General features: G+C 38.0%; 1 protein-coding gene across 1 annotated transcript in view; it reads right to left on the reverse strand.

Moving 5' to 3' along the window:
• The window catches only part of clcn1b (chloride channel, voltage-sensitive 1b), a 91,486-nt gene that overhangs the window by 52,168 nt on the left and 20,682 nt on the right, over nt 1-18,636 (reverse strand). The window contains exons 2-5 of the mRNA XM_057833334.1: nt 8,563-8,788; nt 4,397-4,528; nt 4,194-4,322; nt 3,997-4,130 (exon numbers count right to left, since the gene is read on the reverse strand). Of these exons, the coding sequence (XP_057689317.1) occupies nt 3,997-4,130; nt 4,194-4,322; nt 4,397-4,528; nt 8,563-8,788 (621 nt within the window). The remainder of the gene's footprint in view (nt 1-3,996; nt 4,131-4,193; nt 4,323-4,396; nt 4,529-8,562; nt 8,789-18,636) is intronic.

Genomic DNA, 18,636 nt, shown 5'->3' on the forward strand with positions numbered 1-18,636 from the left:
CGTTAAAGGTGATGCAATGAAAAATGTGGGTGCGGCTACATTTTGTGCTGGTGCACTTTAAGAAAAAAGTTAGGCGTACCAGTAGAACCAATGCAAAAAGTAAGTGTGGAGCTTTGGCAATATACAGTATATCGCAATGTTAAGGCCAATTTTTTTTCTTTTCTTTTTTTTTTTTTTTTTTTTTTTTTTTTTTTTTACTTGTCAAGGGCTAAAAAGTAATAAAATAATTTTATATATATATATATATATATATATATATATATATATATATATATATATATATGTTTTATACTCCGCAACATTCCTCGAAAAAACGGAGCAGGAAGTACTGTAAAAAGTACAGTATTGTAACATGTTTGGAACTTTTCTTCTTCTTCTTCTTTAAAAAAAAAAAATCGGTATCGGATCGGGACTTGGAATCGGCAGACTCTCAAAATGAGGTGACTCAGATTCGGACTCGGGTGCAAAAATATGCGTTTGGGACATCCTTAGCCGGTACTGTTTTAGCCAATTGAATGTGAGTATCCCAGATCGCCCACCCATTTTCATGATGTCATTAATACTCATTAATACATGCAACTGTGTTCGAGTCAGTGGATACGTTTACATACACACATTTGTTTTCTGATTAAAAGCCTAATTGGAATATAAGTGCTTTCAGCATATTTTGACCCGATCCAGCCCATTCCGATCAAGATTTTACCGCAAACAAGAGTGGTAATTTATGTCAATTTATAATCCGATCAACGCGCATGAAAATGCTTATACCAACATTTCGGACCAAACGTCTTTAACGTGAATGTCTGTGACGTCAATATATGCATTTATGTTATTCCCGGACACTATTAGAAACAGCGAAAGACATGGAGGGCACAAGACTGAACTGATCTGTATTCAAGATGAGCACGTTGCTGGAGATATTATAGTAACTACGGATGGGAATTGATAAGATTTTTACGATTCCAATTCCATTATCGATATTGCTTAACGATTCGATTCTTTATCGATTCTCTTATCGATTCTAATTTGGACTAATGGACAGTATGAGGTTCTGGGTTCGATATGTTTTATGGTTCATTGGCCTCGGTGTGTCGGTTAGAACACAAGGAGCGGAGAATGGAGTTGGTCTTTGGCACTTTTCATCCAACTTGGCAAAAGGCACAACTCTATAAAGGCAATGGCACTTGATATGAGAATCACTCAATAAGCAGATAAGAGCATGTGCGGAAATATGTTTATGTATTTGTATGTGTGTGGAAGAAGACTGGAATGTGTGGGTATATGCGTGGTTTTAAAAGGAAAGAAAATTAGTGCTGGTGCAATAAACAATGCAAATTGGCTGTAAAGCAGTCAATAACACACGTGACTCGCACAGTGTAATGAACACAAAGGTGGGGGGGCGCGAGTGTGCGCGCACAACCCGGAAGCACGCTGCGTGCACGTGCGGTCATCTTGGCCATAAAAGTGGTGAAAACTAAGCACTTTACACTCATATGGATGTACAAAATCATCTTAAGATGCTAAACTTTCCTCTTAACACAAACGTGCAACGCGATTATAATGCAAACAACGCTCTCCTCGACGCAGCGAGGATGAGCGGGAGCAACCAGCTGACGTAACAGCACACATCTTGGCTGGTGGCCGTCCTCTGCTCGACGCCTATTCTAGCTCCAGAATACGCAGCACTTGTGACGTAGGACAATAACAAGAAGTAACTGACTGGTTGCTATGGGAACGAACGCATACCCAAGGAACTTTTCTAACAGGAGTATTAAACTTGCTAATAAAATCGTTTTGGATGCATATATGTTGTATTTTTCTTATAGAGTATTCGACGAGGAATACGATAGACCCATTAATAGACTTTTTTGGAAAAATCACCATTTCTTTAAGTAGTCTCATGAATAGGGTTAGAAAATAAGTGTATACCGTATTTTTCGGACTACAAGTCGCACCTGAGTATAAGTCGATCCAGCCATAAAATGCCCAACGATGAGAAAAAAAACATATACAAGTCGCACCGGAGTAGAAGTTGAATTTTTTGGGGAAATTTACTTCATAAAATCCAACAGATAGAACAGACATGTCATCTTGAAAGGCAATTTAATATAAAAATACAATAGAGAACAACATGCTAAATAAATGTACAGTGTACAGTGCATGAACAACGAAATGTGAATATACTGTCCTACGCTACGGCTCGGTCCTGGCTATACAGCAACTCCCAAAAGACAATGCTGGACGTCCGTATAATTTGCTGAATCAATTTGGTCCTCGATAGCAAACAGGTTCGCATCAACGTAAATAAATGATAATTAGGTATTATTACAGTAATAAGTAACAGGTTAGCATGCGTTTGCTATCATTAGCACATCGTTCAAACAACCACACAACTGGCTCTAAGTGTCCGATCGCGGGTGGAAAACACACAACAACAACAACAGAAAAGATGATACACGCAGGCGTTGCCTCTGTAGAGATAATTTAAAAGCATAAACAATGAAAGTAGGTCCGCAGCCGTCTTTTCTCTCTCGCTAACTCGCCCACTCACTCACTCAGAGCTACGTAGCTGTCCGTCTTCTTCTGGCGTGTGAGCACTCTTCTTCACGTAAACAAGTGCGAGTGCGCCCTCACGTGGGCGTGAAAGCGCCACAAACTAAATGCATCCATTTCAAGATAAAAAAGTCAATAATACGATTAAACATACACTGCCAAAGGCAGAACGCGAACGTGGCCATAGCTATAAGAGTTATTCAGATAACTATAGCATAAGAACATGCTAAAAAGTTTACAAAACCATCAGTGTCACTGCAAAACACCAAAATAACATGTGAAATTATATCTTAATGTGTTAATAATTCCACACATAAGTCGCTCCTGAGTATAAGTCGCACCCCCAGCCAAAATATGAAAAAAAACGCGACTTATAGTCCGAAAAATACGGTAATCACTCGCCGATGACTACTCAGTTTACACTTGGTGAGTTGTCCTGCTTTCAGTAACCATATACGTAGTGTCACTTGCTTTTGTACTGTTTAGAATCAATAAGTGAGTCGTTAGATAAACTGTCAAACGATTCCATGGGAATTGAAACACACAGAACTGGCTGTCTATAGGAACTGGTTTTCATTTCCCATCCCTATTGGTAACGGCTTGTCATTTCATTTCTCGTTTTCAAATGACAAATCCGAAAACAAATAACGGCCTTTTTGTTGCTGTTATTATTTTGTTTTGAAATTAGAAATGTAATTGAAAGAATGGAATCATTATAGTATTCTTGTTCTATGTCTTTTTGGTTTGTGTCATTTTGTTTTTTTCATGTGTTTTGACCGGGAAGTTGTTGACTTTTTTTGTCTTTAACCGCACGGATCTTGAGACCTGTTCACAGAAATAGAGAAGTCGATATACAGTGAGCGATATATACAGCAAATAGACCACAATTGTCTATTAATAAATAACAGTACTATTATTTGTTTTCAGATTTTTGGTTTGAAACCGAAACATGAAATAACTGAAAAAGGTCCTTATCCTTGTTCCGATTTTAAATTATAGAACAGATACGGAATGAACAAATAATACACTGATAGTTCTACTATTTCCGGTATATTTGGTCAAATCCGTGCATGTCAAATTAATTTGTTCCGACTGAAAGTGTGATGCATGAACCAATCCCTAACTGGATCGATATTTTTACTGTCCATGAAAACAGTACTTCCAATAATAATTTTAATCCTAATTGTGTCCTTGTAAATGTAGCCGTTGTGCATGTGCATCTAGATTTTTTTCAACACTATGCGAGGTCTAAGAAATATCCTTTTGTATATTTACTAAATAATTTGAGCACTACTAAGTCTCTAAATCAAATGACTAATTATTTTTCAATTAACTCCCATACCGCCCAAAAAAGGGATTCCAATTTGGCAGCCTCCAAAAAAGTACAGATCCCCTAAATACCTAAGCACCAATACTTCATTACTCATCACCACCACTGTTTACCTCTTTGCCCACTGGCATCCCACTGCCCAATCCCGCCGTCAGTCCAATGACTTTAGCCACGAAGGCCTTCAAGGTCAGATACTCCTTCAGAACCACTCCCCTCAAGATGGTCTTAAGCTCGGGGATACCGGAACCTGAAGCCAAAAGGTAAACATTTGTCACACGATGAAAGAGGATGGGAGGCGAGGGGTTCTCACCGATGGCCTGCGGGGAAACCAGATGACAGAAGAGTGACGCGAACATGACGAGGATCATGGGATAGCTAATCCAGGCGAGGTACTGGAGCGCCACGTTGCCCTTCAGCTCCCCATGCATCCACTTGTAGGCTACATGATGGAGAGTTCTGTCATTCTAGAGTAAACGAGGGGAGACGCTAATGCGCGGCGACCCTCAACGCTACCTTGCAGGCTCTTGGCACTGGCGTAGTCCATACTCCAACTGACCAGCGCCATGGTCAGGCCCAGGAGGACCAGGAAGATCCAGTCCTCCCCCATCTTGTTCACAATGTAGCGCCGCACGCGAGCCAAACAATCTGGAGCGGAAATTAATGATTCCATTTATCAGCCTGGCTCATTTGTGACACTCGTTGTTGTAACAATCGCTGCCAGTAATAATGATGATGATGAGGTCAAAGACTTCATTAGTGCTGATTAGGCTGAACATGGACGGAACTCAGGATCGAATTTTAGTAGATTTTCCTTACAATTTGAAATTTTAACTATAGATTTGGGTCATTTATTTGACACAATTGATTCAAAATTGTAAAGTTAAAAAAACAAAAACTATAGTTTTCCAATATGTTCATTCTTAAAATTATAAACTCATTGGCTGGAATAGACGGTGATAGACGTCCAATCTGTTTGAACAGGGAAGGCTAGCAGCCAGTGTTGTTTTTGGCAGCCCTTTTAATTTTCGTCTTAGTCTTTTTGACGATATACTTATTAGTCCTAGTCATATTTTAGTCATCTCAAAATGTGTTTGTCTTCGTCTAGTATTCTTTGGCGTAAACCAGGCATGTCCAAAATCTAGCCCGGGGGCCAAATGCGGCCTGTGGGCAAATTTCATCCGGCCCCCAGCCTCTGTCATAAAATCAATAACATCTGGCCCGCACACAGACTTAATAAATTGGTCAGCAGTACTGCAACCAGCATATGAAGTAGCTTACACACGAAATGCTGCTCCTCATTTACCCACTAAAAGGCAGCAGCACTGCAGTAACCCTTTATTGCCAAATGTATCACATTTGATACACCTAAAATTTCATGATTTTCAGACTAATTTTGAATTTTGACATTTCTTTTTTGGAAAAAAAAAATGATGGATGCAAGTCAACACATGCATCTGCAGGTTCCATAAGAAAAAAACATGATTTAGCATGGGTTATAGATATTAGAGCGCTTATTACACATATTCATTTTGACTTTTCTTTTCACAAATTTGAAAAAAAGGTTTCATTAGGATCTTATTTTTCAAATTTTGGGATTCTCTGATAATTGCTTCATGTTGCAGGTATTTAAGGGCTAAGCAATATCACTCCGTGTGACCCTCTACTTCCAATTTTCTAAAATGGCGACAATCAACAAAAAAAAGTTGACTGACGGGCGACGCTTCAAGGATAGGTGGAAATTGGACTATTTCTTCACTAAAATACGCAACAACTGTGTCTTGCCTTATTTGCAAAGAGACAGTCGCTGTTTTTAAAGAGTTCAATGTGAAGCGATATTACCAAACAAGACACGCTGATATGTACGACAAGATTATAGGGAAGATACGCAACGAGAAATTGAAGTAACTTTAAGCTAATTTCACAGCAGTAGTATTTGGCAAGAGCTTGAGAGTCGAAAGAGAACGCCGCAAAGGCTAGTTGCGAGATTGTTGAAATTATTCATAAAAAAAAATAATAAAGCAAATGTGACACACTGAATGGCTTGCTAAATTATGCTTAAATATATTGTTCTACGTAAAGGACGTCAGCCAAGGTCGGCCCCCCACATTTTTACCACGCCAAATCTGGCCCCCTTTGCAAAAAGTTTGGATACCCCTGGCGTAAACGGAAGACTAATTTTGTGTAGTTTTAGTCTTAGGCGACTATAAACGTTTTCATCTAAATAAAGGTTTCCAACTATTTTGAATGACAGACAAGCACATGTTGTAGCGTATAAAAGGAGAACGCCAACTTGGTGATAATATACACTTAGCAGGAAAACAGTAAATTATTTTCAATGAATTATACCCGCCTCGAACTGTATGTAAAACTAAGTTAGCATTAGCGCAGGGGTTGGCAACCCAAAATGTTGAAAGAGCCATACTACACATAAATTGTGAACATGTGACGAAAATCACTGCGCATTTTCGCCTAGTTCAACAACACCAGGAGCAACCTGTGGTTTAGTGTCTTGCTCAAGGATACTTAGCTGAGGTCATCAGGGTGGAGATATCAGGGGAAAATTCAGGGAGCTATTATCGAAGTTTTAATTAAACTTCAAAAAAGGTGCTGCTGAGCCTAAGAACTGTATTTTGGTTCTATTGTATTTTTGTAAATTTTTCAGAGAGCTTCAGGTGAACACTGGACTGGACAGCTTGCTGCCTGATCAACGTAGCGCAGGTGGGGGAGGGGAGCCTAAAAAAACAGGTGTCCTCATAATGGAGGTAAGTCAGGTGAACACCTGACACAATGTGAAAAGGCCATAACTTTAATGTAAAGCTTTAATGTATGGTGGCAGGCAGAATAACTTAATGTTCTTCCAATAGAAAATAGATATATACTGTACTGTAATTTTCAGTCGATTAACCGGCACTTTATTCCCCCCACTTCATGATTTTAGTCAACCTTTTGTTGAACTTTATAAGAGATGTTTCTGAGTCTAGGAAATTCAGGCACTTATGGAGGTATTATTTTCTATTTGTGTTATTCAATAAACATTTCAATAAGTTCAGTGTTTGCATTACAGTAAGCCCTCGCTTTGCACGGTTAATGGGGACCAGAACTCAAAAACCGCGAAGTAGCACCCTGTTTTCCGAAATTTTCAGGTTCGTGGTGAATCAGTAACAGGCAGACTTTTGCAAAATAGACAATGTTTATTGATTAGAAAATGCAGAATAAATGAGATTTATTGATTACAATCCCACAAGAGCAAGCAAACAAGTATCAACAAATGTCAACGATGACGCTAGATTTGAGTTTGTCAACCCCAGAATCCCCGCGTTACCGTTACAGCAAAACGAAATGTCCCTTAGCAATGAAAATCGCTTACCGTGACAAATGAGCGGGGAGGCAACACACTCCAGTAAGGCGGCGAAGGAACAAAGCCAGGCGATCCGTACGTAACCAGCTGACGGACTTCACGGTAAGCGATTTTCATTGCTAAGCGACATTTTGTTTTGCTGTAGCGGTAACGCGGGGATTCTGGGATTGACTAACTCAAATCTAGCGTCATGGTTGCCATTGTTCTTGTTTTTTGATGTGTGTTTGCTTGCTCTTGTGGGATCGTAATCAATAAATTTCATTTATTCTGCATTTTCTAATCAATAAACATTGTCTATAGAGCAAAAGTGTGCCTGTTACTGATTCGCCGCGAACCCGGAAGTTTCGGAACCCCCCCCCCCCCCCCCATTTTCTTTTTTTCTTTTTTTGTGTGTGTGTTCAATGTATTTATTCAGATTTAGCATTGGGAAGAGATACATTATCATATAAAACATGTTTTTTCACTAATTTTCCCCAAATTAAAAAAAAAAAAAAACTTATGTATATAATATTCTAATAAATGGTTTTTGAGCACTTCAAATGAAATACAGTAATAATGATGATAATAATAAGATAATAATAATGAAGTTTAAACATTTTAATGTCCCACTGGATTATTTTTAAACAAGAATAAAGTAGAAAAATACTTGTCTTTATTAAATGTTTCATTGAGTGAGTCCACTCATATCCGCTGAAGCTGCTCACTTACACACAGTGAGTTGCCAAAGCAACTGATTAACAAGCTAAACGATGATTGACGCATGCGGCGCTTTGAAGCTTCGGCTTCCAAACATCTCTGGCAAAATCAAACCTTAATGTCTCTCAATCATCGTTAACTTTATTAAGCAACTCCAGTGCACTGCCTGACCATGAAAAGCAGTAAGAGGGAGAGTGAAACTACGTGATCGGATCGGGACAGCTCATCTGTATTTATTTATTTAAAAATGGACTGAGGGCGCGAAGTTTGAAGCACGAAGTAGCGAGGGATCACTGTATTTCATTTTTTAACGCTGATTTTTACACTTTTACTGCAAATGAATATCAGCTCCAAAAATCAGTTATCAGCCCTTCTCACTACTAATAATCAGTATCGGTTGCGAAAAATCCATATCGGTCGATCTCTAATCAAAACGGGTGTCGATTAATTTGATTATCGATTAGTTGTCGATTAATTATGACAGCCCTATCTATGTATTTATTTTTAATAATTAGCTAGATGCCCTAGGGATGAAAAAAATATCCATACTTCTTCAGTTTTCTTTTCAGCATAAAAAAGGGAGTTTATTAAAAAAATGATTTCAGGGCAGAACTGCAAAACTTACCTTGACATTTGGAGTATGGACGTGGCTTTTTGGTAGAGGAGGTGTGACTGAGATGTGACTCCAAGATGACGGGATGCTGATGAATCTGCTGCCGCCGTCCAGCCCCTTTGCCCGTCGCCGCCGCGTCGTTCTCTTCCGCCTGTCTCCGCCATTGTCTCTCCGTCAGCAAACGGGCCGCCTCCCGCCGGGCGAAGTTTCCCAGCTGCTCCCTGTACTCCCCGTACAGCTGTTAGCCAAAGCGTGATAGAGAATGACCAATGCGTATTCTTTACTCGTTGCCTGCCATTGACGGAAATACCATTTTGACAGAATGAGGCAAATGATGAACGTTCATTCGCCCCTTCCAGTCAAAATGAACTTAGTTTATCGCCACCAATGGCATTCAATGAGTTAATGAATAAATTAGTCAGTCAAGGATTGTACTACACTCATAATTCCTTATTGTACAATAAAATGTTTGACTGCTACCAACTTTTCTAAATACAATAGGAAAAAAACTTCCTACTTCCACTGTCTCAATAATTTTACCAACAAACTTTGAGGAATGAGATTTTTAAAAATGTGTAAGTTATATATACATTCATGAAGTAACATTTTGGTAAATTATTTATACATCTTACCCTACAATACTGACTTATAAACAATACTAGGTATTAGGGGTGGAAGCAGATAGATATCATATAAAAGGATAGATGTTTTTAAGGTAGCGTTAGTGGCGTAACTACTATAATTTTCGGACTATAAGCTTCTACTTTTTCCCTACTTTGAACCCTGTGGTTTATAGTCCAGTGCAGCTAATTGATGGATTTTACAGGCGAATAAACTGCATGTCTTTTGGAGTAAATATCCCATAATGCACTGCGGACACCTCCATTTTACAGTCCACTACAACTTATATACGACCAAATATCCATTTTTTTTTTTTTTTTAATTTGGGTGGGTGCAGTTTATATGGCAGTTTACAGTCCAAGAATTACGGTAGCTGGTGGACATCTTTGGCCAGGATAATTTACTGCGGGCTCCGTTTTTGCAGGCTTAAAGTGAGTGATTTACTCCATTAAAACATTTACAAATGTTTTTTTTTTTTTTTTTTTTTATAACAAACCATATTAAGGTGGTTATTATTCAGGGTGAATGTAGACATTTGAAAAAAAAAATTAAAAATCATAATTGTTCTTACGAATGCAGTAAAATTACTGCATCACTGAGTTTTATGACAACCAGGGGCGGACTGGGACTAAAAAGCAGCCCTGGACTTTGACTCAGCCAAGCCCACAAGAATCGCTATACGAAGGGAAACACAGACCCCCTAGGAGGGTCCGGGAGCATGCCCCCGCGGGAAGATTTTTTTTTTTTTTTTTTTTTTTACATTTTATTGTAAAATGCATCAATTTCGTGCACTTTGAGAGAGAAAAAATAAGAAAATGTGTCTAGACTGTGACTGTCTGACTTGGGGCGCTCAAAGTACTGCAAGGCTGAACTGGAGTTGGATTCATTTTCTGTACTAGCTCTATGATCAACCTGAATAAACAAATGAAAGAATTTATTTTTTAAAGCAAGTTTTACGTATCCAATTGATTATTATATATCTCTATATATCTCTGTCTATAAAATGACTTCATTGTTTATGCCATAATTCAGTGGTCTCCAAACTATTCCACATAGGGCCGTGGCGGGCGCAGGATTTCATTCCAACAAAACAAGACAACACCTCTGCACCAATCTGGTGTCTTACAAGTGTAATCAGTTGATTGCAGTCAGGTGCTGCTTGTTTTGGCAGAAACTTCATTGGTTAAACTGTCGGTACTCGATCGGTTGAAACAAAAACCAGGCCCTACAGCGGCCCTTGAGGACCGGTTTGGAGACCCCTGCCATAATTAATCTTGCCATACAAATAATAAATTTCAATGAAAATACAATAAACATTTCCTTCATTGGAAAGTATTAACCAGAAAACAAAACGATATATAAATGATTAAAAATATATATCATATCAGTTTAACTACCTAAACTTTAAAGTAAAACCATTCATTTTATTAATATTTTGTTATATTTCTTCTGAATTAATATTGCTATGCTGTGTGTGCATACATTGTTTTACGGCTAAAATATTTTTTCTTAGGAAAGGGATAGTAGGACTAGCATACTGTAACTTGACACGATTGGAAATGGGTACATCGACTAGCTGGCACTAACCCTTTAATTGTCATTTATTTCATTTAAAATGTAGCTACCTGGTGGATAACAATTGCCAGTATACCAAGTAAGTAACCCTCTTCATCCCAATTTACTTGCCCTGCGCTTGTCTGGGGAACTTCCACCAGTTTATCGTTACCCCCTCCCTCTTCTTTTCTCTCTCCCTGCGCCGGCTGCACGTCAGAGCGGCTGCCGCTCCCTCTCACCATCGCCGGGAGCTGGGCTGTTGTTACCCGACGTGGCCGTTGCAGCCAGACTGCTGCTTGCGAAAATATTTGTCGACTTATGACATTTTAATGCTTCACTCTCCAGTTTCTTTAATTTTTTCTCCCTAATCTTCTCCGCGCTACCCTGCTCTTTTCTGTTTTTTGCCTCCACCAACCATATTGTGCATTAACGTTCGTCGCTATTTTGCTTCCACAAGGAAGGAACCAATGAAGGCTACTCTGTGCTTTCTTCGTTCCTAGTCTATCAGATTGGCAGTGAACAGCCAGGCGCATTGCTGCCACCTGTCGGATTGGATGCGAACTGTAGATAATCAGAGGATAGGGGGGATAAAAACAGTGATGTATAATGAATGGCGGCCGCCGGCCGTCCAGGGCACCGGCCGTTCTGTGATCCTTCAGAACCCACAGATTACCAGTCTGCCCCTGGCGGATGGCCATTTAAAAGTTGTCATTTAAGACCAACAAAGCCTTTTGAAAATTGCTTGAAAATTTAGCAAACTATAGTTATTTCAAAGTCCACACACCATACACTTGCATGTAATCTGGCTCAAATGGTTCTGTGCTGCAATGGCTGACGAGTGAACACGGCCGTCCCTTTTGGCTAACAAGGCAGAGAAGACAACCGGCCTTATAGATGAGATCCATTTGTATTATCATCGATCTGGATCGATATATTGGTTGGTTAAGCAACTTTTGAATCAAAACGGATCCAAATGCAAAACATGGTCATATTTTAGATGTGCCGTTTTGTTCAAAAGATTGCTTAGAATTCAAATTCTTGAAATGTTTCAACCAGAAAATTGACAAATTTTAAAAATTGTTTTCAGGTGAAATGTAATTGATTGTGTTAAATGTGTACATAATATTGCATCAAATGGATTAAAGGCTCTAGAATTGCACTGAATCATGGCAGATTTTTGACCCTTTCAATCACTGTTGGGTTTTTTTGTGTTTTTTTTTTTTAAACCTTTACAGGGCATTACCGTGATGGAACTCATCGGCTGCCATTGATGGCGTTAGATGCCCAATCTATTTTGACTGTCAAAATGGTCGTCCAGCACTGTCAATGACACTGAAACATGAGCGTCCACAGAAAGTCTTCCCTCTTTAAATGAATTTGACATCTATCATCATTAATGGCATTCAATGAGTTGAATACTATGAAAGTATAATAAACTTTAGGATTATAACCAGTGTTTCTGTATTTCTGGTTTTATTCATTTTAATTTCATCAATTTAGACATTATTATTATTATGTTAAAAAAGTGTTGTAAAACAGTCATACAATAATTATCAATAATTATTAATAATTTAAAAATATAACATAATGTTTTTTTAAAAGACCAAAAATAATACATAAGTGTGAAAAGTCCTAAGTGTCAACTTTTAAATAGCTGTCCACTGTAGTGACCACTGTCCATGAAAGCCTTAAATATCGGCAAATACAGTATGTGATTTTCCAAAGACTTGTTATCGCATTATCATGAAATGGGGAATTCACACACCTACTAGTTTACTACTGTTAATAGTTCACTAAAGTAAACATGATTTAAAAAGACACATCTCATATTTAGAGGGAACCACGGATACAAAGACTAGTAGTTCTTAAAAGAAATGTTTTTATGAGTTAAAATAATTTGATATTAAAAACCCTGGTGATTTTTTTTTTTGTTTTTTTACAATTTGTAAAATTAGTTTAACCGATAGGTCGCCATTGTTGTTGACGTCGCAGGGCGGTGACATCACTGGGTTACGCTGCCGGCTTCCAGAGTATGACTCTAGCGATATAAACATGTCATCTGTTCATCCCCTTCAATTCGAACATTAATGAGCATGACAGTGCTGTCGATATTTCACAAGACGAGCAGCAAAAGCTAAATGAACAGGAAAGACGGGATGAGACGAAACGTCTACAAGAGTTGAATTTCACACCCAAAGTACTACCGTGCGTTTTCAGCTTGCTTTGTTTAGATGGATACAGACAGAACATACTAAAGATACCTTAAGGAAATACTTAAGCGTATTAATACTAAATAAGGGTGGTTTAAATACGCTACTCTTGTGGTCAATAGATCAACAATCTGCTTTAAAGCTACCACAATAAAACACAATTCTTAAAATATGAGAGGGAAACACATGCAAAAAGTATTTTGAGGCAGTGAAGAGGTAATAAAAGACTCAATAAAAACACAAATACTAAGTACTCGCAGCTTTTAACTGATTTGCGCATGTGTTGGACGTCTCGCTGCATAGGAAGGAATTGCAGAACACCGGTAGTGTTCGTCTAGTGACAGCGACAAACTATGTCATCACCCCGAGCGTCCATTGCTCGCTTAAAACATGGCGCCCTCTGTAAGTCAAAACATGTACTAATTATTAAAGATGTCCCGATCGATCAGGATGCCGATCGATCGGGTCCGATCACGTCATTTTCAAAGTATCGGAATCGGCAAAAAAATATCGGACATACCTTTTTTTAATATATATATTTTTTAATTAGATCGTTTTCTAATTGTACTTAATGTTACAGACAAAATGTCTTACACTCATCCAGAGTCTTTAGTTTTGACTTAAAGTATGGCTATCAAATTTATCGCATTAACGGCGGTAATTTAATTTTTTTTAATTAATCATGTTAAAATATTTAACGCAATTAACGCATGCGCTCCACGACCCACTCACGTATATATATATATTATTATACTCAATCTATAATGACGCCGATTTACTTATATATGGAGCTTAAAGGCGGCATAAAATAAGTAGAGAGAATTTTGGCAGTCTTGGAGCCTTGTTTATTTGGGTAAAGCCTTAAAATCCCTCTCTCAACAATTAGAAATATCGTGGAAAACAATGTGGGGAAGAAAGGTAGTGGTTGATCTTTTTCTTTACACCCTATGTTATTTCCCAACGCAGAGAAGATATATCAATTGGTGCCACTACGCACAGTCATGGTTGCACTTCCCATCATGCATTTGGGCAGAACAGTTAAATGGCTACAGTATCATTTACTGAAAGCTAAACAAATACACTAGATGCCAATATTTAGTCACAATATACAAAGTCACATTTATCCTTTAAGAATTACAAGTCTTTCTATCCGTGGATCCCTCTCACAGAAAGAATGTTAATAATGTAAATGCCATCTTGAGGATTTATTGTCATAATAAATAAATACAGTACTTATGTAATGTATGTTGAATGTATATATTCGTCCGAGTTTTATTCATTTTTTTCTTAATGCATTGCCAAAATGTATATGATCGGGAAAAATTATTGGGAATGATTGGAATTGAATCAGGAGCAAAAAAAAAAAAAAAAAAGCAATCGGATCGGGAAATATCGGGATCGGCAGATACTCAAACTAAAACGATCGGGATCGGATCGGGAGCAAAAAAACATGATCGGAACAACCCTACTAATTATTATGTATTTTTAAATCAATGGCAGTATTTTATGTGTTCTTCTAATAACATATTTTAGTAAAAGAGGACTTATTAGAGCCTACAAGTCTTTAAGTCCTAGGTTCCCTTGGACTACTCATGTGGTTCTTGGTGGCTACATCTTGCCCACGCGCACTATATTGGTGACCCCCGGTGTAAGGGATACACACCAACCTGAATACCCAACAGACAAAAATAGACAAAATGGGCATAGAGATCGGAAAAACCCCTCCCGGGGCAGAGGCGTCGCTGGCCGGTGGCCACTCGAGGAGATCCTGGAAGAGAGGACATTCCACATCTTCCCCTTCCGACTATGTGCGCTTTACACCTTCAACCCCGGTCACATGCGTGCGCACACACAGACAACATGACACCTCGCGATCTGGCCTGATCAGTTTGCACTCGTTAAGAGCACAGAAGCTGTGAAATCCAGCACATCCGGGCGCAGCCGCACCATGTGCAACCCAAACCCGCAAATTGCACACATCCCACCGCCGCCGCCTCTGCCACCCCGAAGAGCAAAATGCTAAATCATAAGGCCGCCACATTGGCTCTTGTGTTCGCACAGGAAAGGAGAGCTGCCACTTGCAGCCAGGAGGCCCCAACGACGACCAAAGCTCTCATAACTGACTATAAATCTCAACTGTAGTTGCACCATAATGTGTAATCTGTAGGATAGAAATGACACCAAAAGCGCATGGCAGTATTTCATGAAGTTATTTATAATTGATAGAGTAATACACACTACCAGCTTGCAGAGGCGGGGGGCTTTGAGTCAAGACTTAAGTCACCTTTTCTAGGAATAAGGACCCGATTTAGTAATATCCCAAATAGTGAGAACTAAATTGTGTGTTCATTCACTTTAACACAGGAGTGTCAAACCCATCTTTGTCGCGTTAAGGTTTCCTTTGTCTCCTTTACTAAACAATTGTTTGTTTGTTTTTAGTCGATTCGTCTTTTGGACTTTTTTGAACTAGAAATTGTCCAAAATCTTCTTTAAAAAACACTTATTCATTGCAAATATTTCATGGGCGTAGGTTTGCATAGGGACGGTTGGGACAAAGCACTACCAACTTTTCAGGATGCTCAAATTGTCCCCTCCAACTTTTGACAACCTTATTTGCATTATGTAATGACTCCAGTTATATAGATCCTTTGTATTGTCTTCCTATATGTTTTAATTGTTGTAATTGACCCCACCCTTATTAAGTGAATTATTTTCATTATGTTTAGATCTACATGTACATGTTTTCACTTGCTGATTGTGCAGGTCCATTTTTTCCTCCTAAACGCTCATTTGATTGGCTGATGACTTGACCCTCACACACACACGCATATTAGATATTAGAGATATGCGAAGTTTTTTTTTCAGCCAGCAGCAGCCACTGTTAGAAATTACAAAAGTAGGGCTCTCAAACAATTGAAATTTTTAATCGAGTTAATCGCAGCTTAAAAATTAATTAATCATAATTAATCTCAATTCAAACCATCTATAAAATATGCCATATTTTTCCGTAAATTATTGTTGGAATGGAAAGATAAGACACAAGACGGATATATACATTCAACATACTGTACATAAGTACTCTATTTGTTTATTATAACAATAAATCAACAAGATGGCATTAACATTATTAACATTCTGTTAAAGCGATCCATGGATAGAAAGACTTGTAGTTCTTAAAAGATAAATGTTAGTACAAGTTATTGAAATTGTATATTAAAACTCTTCTTAATGTTTTTGTTTTAATAAAGTTTGTAAAATTTTCAATCAAAAAATAAACTAGTAGTTCGCCATTGTTGATGTCAATAATTACACAATGCTCCTGGGTGCTGAAACCCATAAAATCAATCGCTCCTAAGCATCAGCAGAGGGCGACAAAACACCAAAAAACACATGTAACAAGTGAAAATGACACTGTGCTGTCATTTTAATCTGTTTGAGCGGGGCATGTGCGTTAAATGCATCAAATATTTTAACGTGATTAATTTTAAAAATTAATTACTGCCCGTTAACGCGATCATTTTGACAGCCTTAGTAAAAAGACATCATTGTTTTGGAAGTGGGGAACACACCATTATTTTGCTACTTTAGGTCCGACCTGCATCAGTGTAAGCATAACATTAAACTGTGTGAACTTGCCGACCTGCAAAAATCAAGTAGGAAGCTGCTTCAAGAGAAGTGTCCTCTTTGTGTTTTCTACTGTTAACATTAAATAAACTGTGAGAAATGTAGTGAACTCCGCTGGAAACTATGGAACTAGGAAAACGTTAGCAAGAAGCTGCTTAGAGAGAGAGGGGTGCTGCGTAACCTCATATGTAGCTCACACAACACAACATACACACAACAATCATTATCATGTACATTTTTAAAAAATTGTTTTGGGGCAGGATGCCGTGAGCTACCCACACTAGCTTTGCAATTGAATGGTCAATCGTGATTGACGTCATGAGCACCACTAATTTAGCATATTAATTAATTAGGTTCATATTTGTGAGATATGTAGTCCTGACCCTCGTTCACCCAATCTGTTTGGTCTTATTAATGTCCCATCCCGAGCAAAAAGTGTACATGCAGGTTATGCTGTAATATCGTCCCTACCATTGTTGAGACCAAACCTACGTCCTTGAAATATTTACATGCAGATTTGTCATTTTTATTATTTTATTTATTCAGTTTTATTTATTTTATTATTTTTTTAATAAAAGGGGAAACAGTAAATATTCAATTTTTTCAGACGTTTTTAATCTAGCTAAAAAGGGGGGGGGGGATTATATCCTTATTTCATTTTTATTTGTATTTACTTGGATTGTTATTAAATTAATAAGGCAAGGTTCATACTGCAGATCTTAATGCACAATTCTGATTTTGTCATATCTGTTTTTTGGGTGTGCCCGTTCAGACAGCCTTGTCCATTGAGCACGTTCATATGGTGCGCCGTTTGTAATGCAGTACATGCTAAAAATTACAACATCATTTTCTCACATTTAGCGCCACACAGTGTTTAAAATGGTTTAAAATTTTAAGTCTTTTTTTTTTTTTTTTTTGCACATTTACAGCGCAATTTAGCAAATTAAACATTTAGTTTTTAATAAGACGTTTTAGACCTGAATGTTTAAATCCATAACTAAATATTTAATTTTAATCATAAATTTATATCCTATATCCTAAATGTTAAATCTGGAAACGGTTGGAACTAAATATTTAGCTCAATATGCAAATTCACGTCACTGGAGACCGGAAGTAACAAAATAAAAGCTGGAGCAACTCAGACTTTCTGTTTACGTTAATTAAAAATGAATAAAACCTACTCAGCGGTGGCAGTCGGTCGGCTCTTGGACATGAGTCATTGTGATTATAACAATATATAGCTAAAATACACATTTAGGAGAAACTATTTAAAGAGTATTTTGTGTGCGCCAGCTTTTATTTTGCTACTTCCGGTCTCCAGTCATGTGAATTTGCATATTAAGCTAAATATTTAGATCCAACCATTTCCAGATTTAACATTTAGGATGCAGGACATAAATTTAAGATTTAAATGAAATATTTAGCTCTGGATTTAAACAATCAGGTCCAAAACTTCGTATTTAAAAAAAATATTTAAGTTGCTTAATAATGTTTTAAATGTGCAAAAAAAAGTGACCCTAAAGATTTTACACCACATTTTAAACACTGTGTGGCGCTAAATATGATGAAATGTTGTCGTAATTTTCAGCATTTACTGCTTTACAAACGGCGCCCCATACGTTCAAGTATTACGCATGCGCACTAATTTGCAGTCTGACACGTGCACAGACATTAATAATTCCCGTTTAGTCTTATATTCAAAGTTTATATGGATTGATAGAACGCATGCACGCATTGTGCATATGTGACGCACACACACATAAGGCTTACGTGTCTGCACACATAAGGCTTAAGTGTGTGCATCAGTTTGCCCCGACTCGGCCATGTAAGAAGTACTGAAATATTGCTTATTTGGCACACAGAAAGAAAACCGAGCATTATAATGCGTTTCCTTTTCTTCATTTTATTTATTTATTTTTGTATGACTATGGTCAAGCCTGCCTCCTGCGTAAAAGCCAAGTTCAAGCTAGGCGCTAACGCTAATGCACAGCTACATCGCTGACATCTTGCCTGCTGCTCTCGATCTTTGCTCAAGTAATTTCTGCATGAACTCCGATTTGGGAGACTTGACAGGTCA

The sequence above is a fragment of the Corythoichthys intestinalis genome, chromosome 4 (assembly GCF_030265065.1).
Source record: "Corythoichthys intestinalis isolate RoL2023-P3 chromosome 4, ASM3026506v1, whole genome shotgun sequence".
NCBI lineage: Eukaryota > Metazoa > Chordata > Actinopteri > Syngnathiformes > Syngnathidae > Corythoichthys > Corythoichthys intestinalis.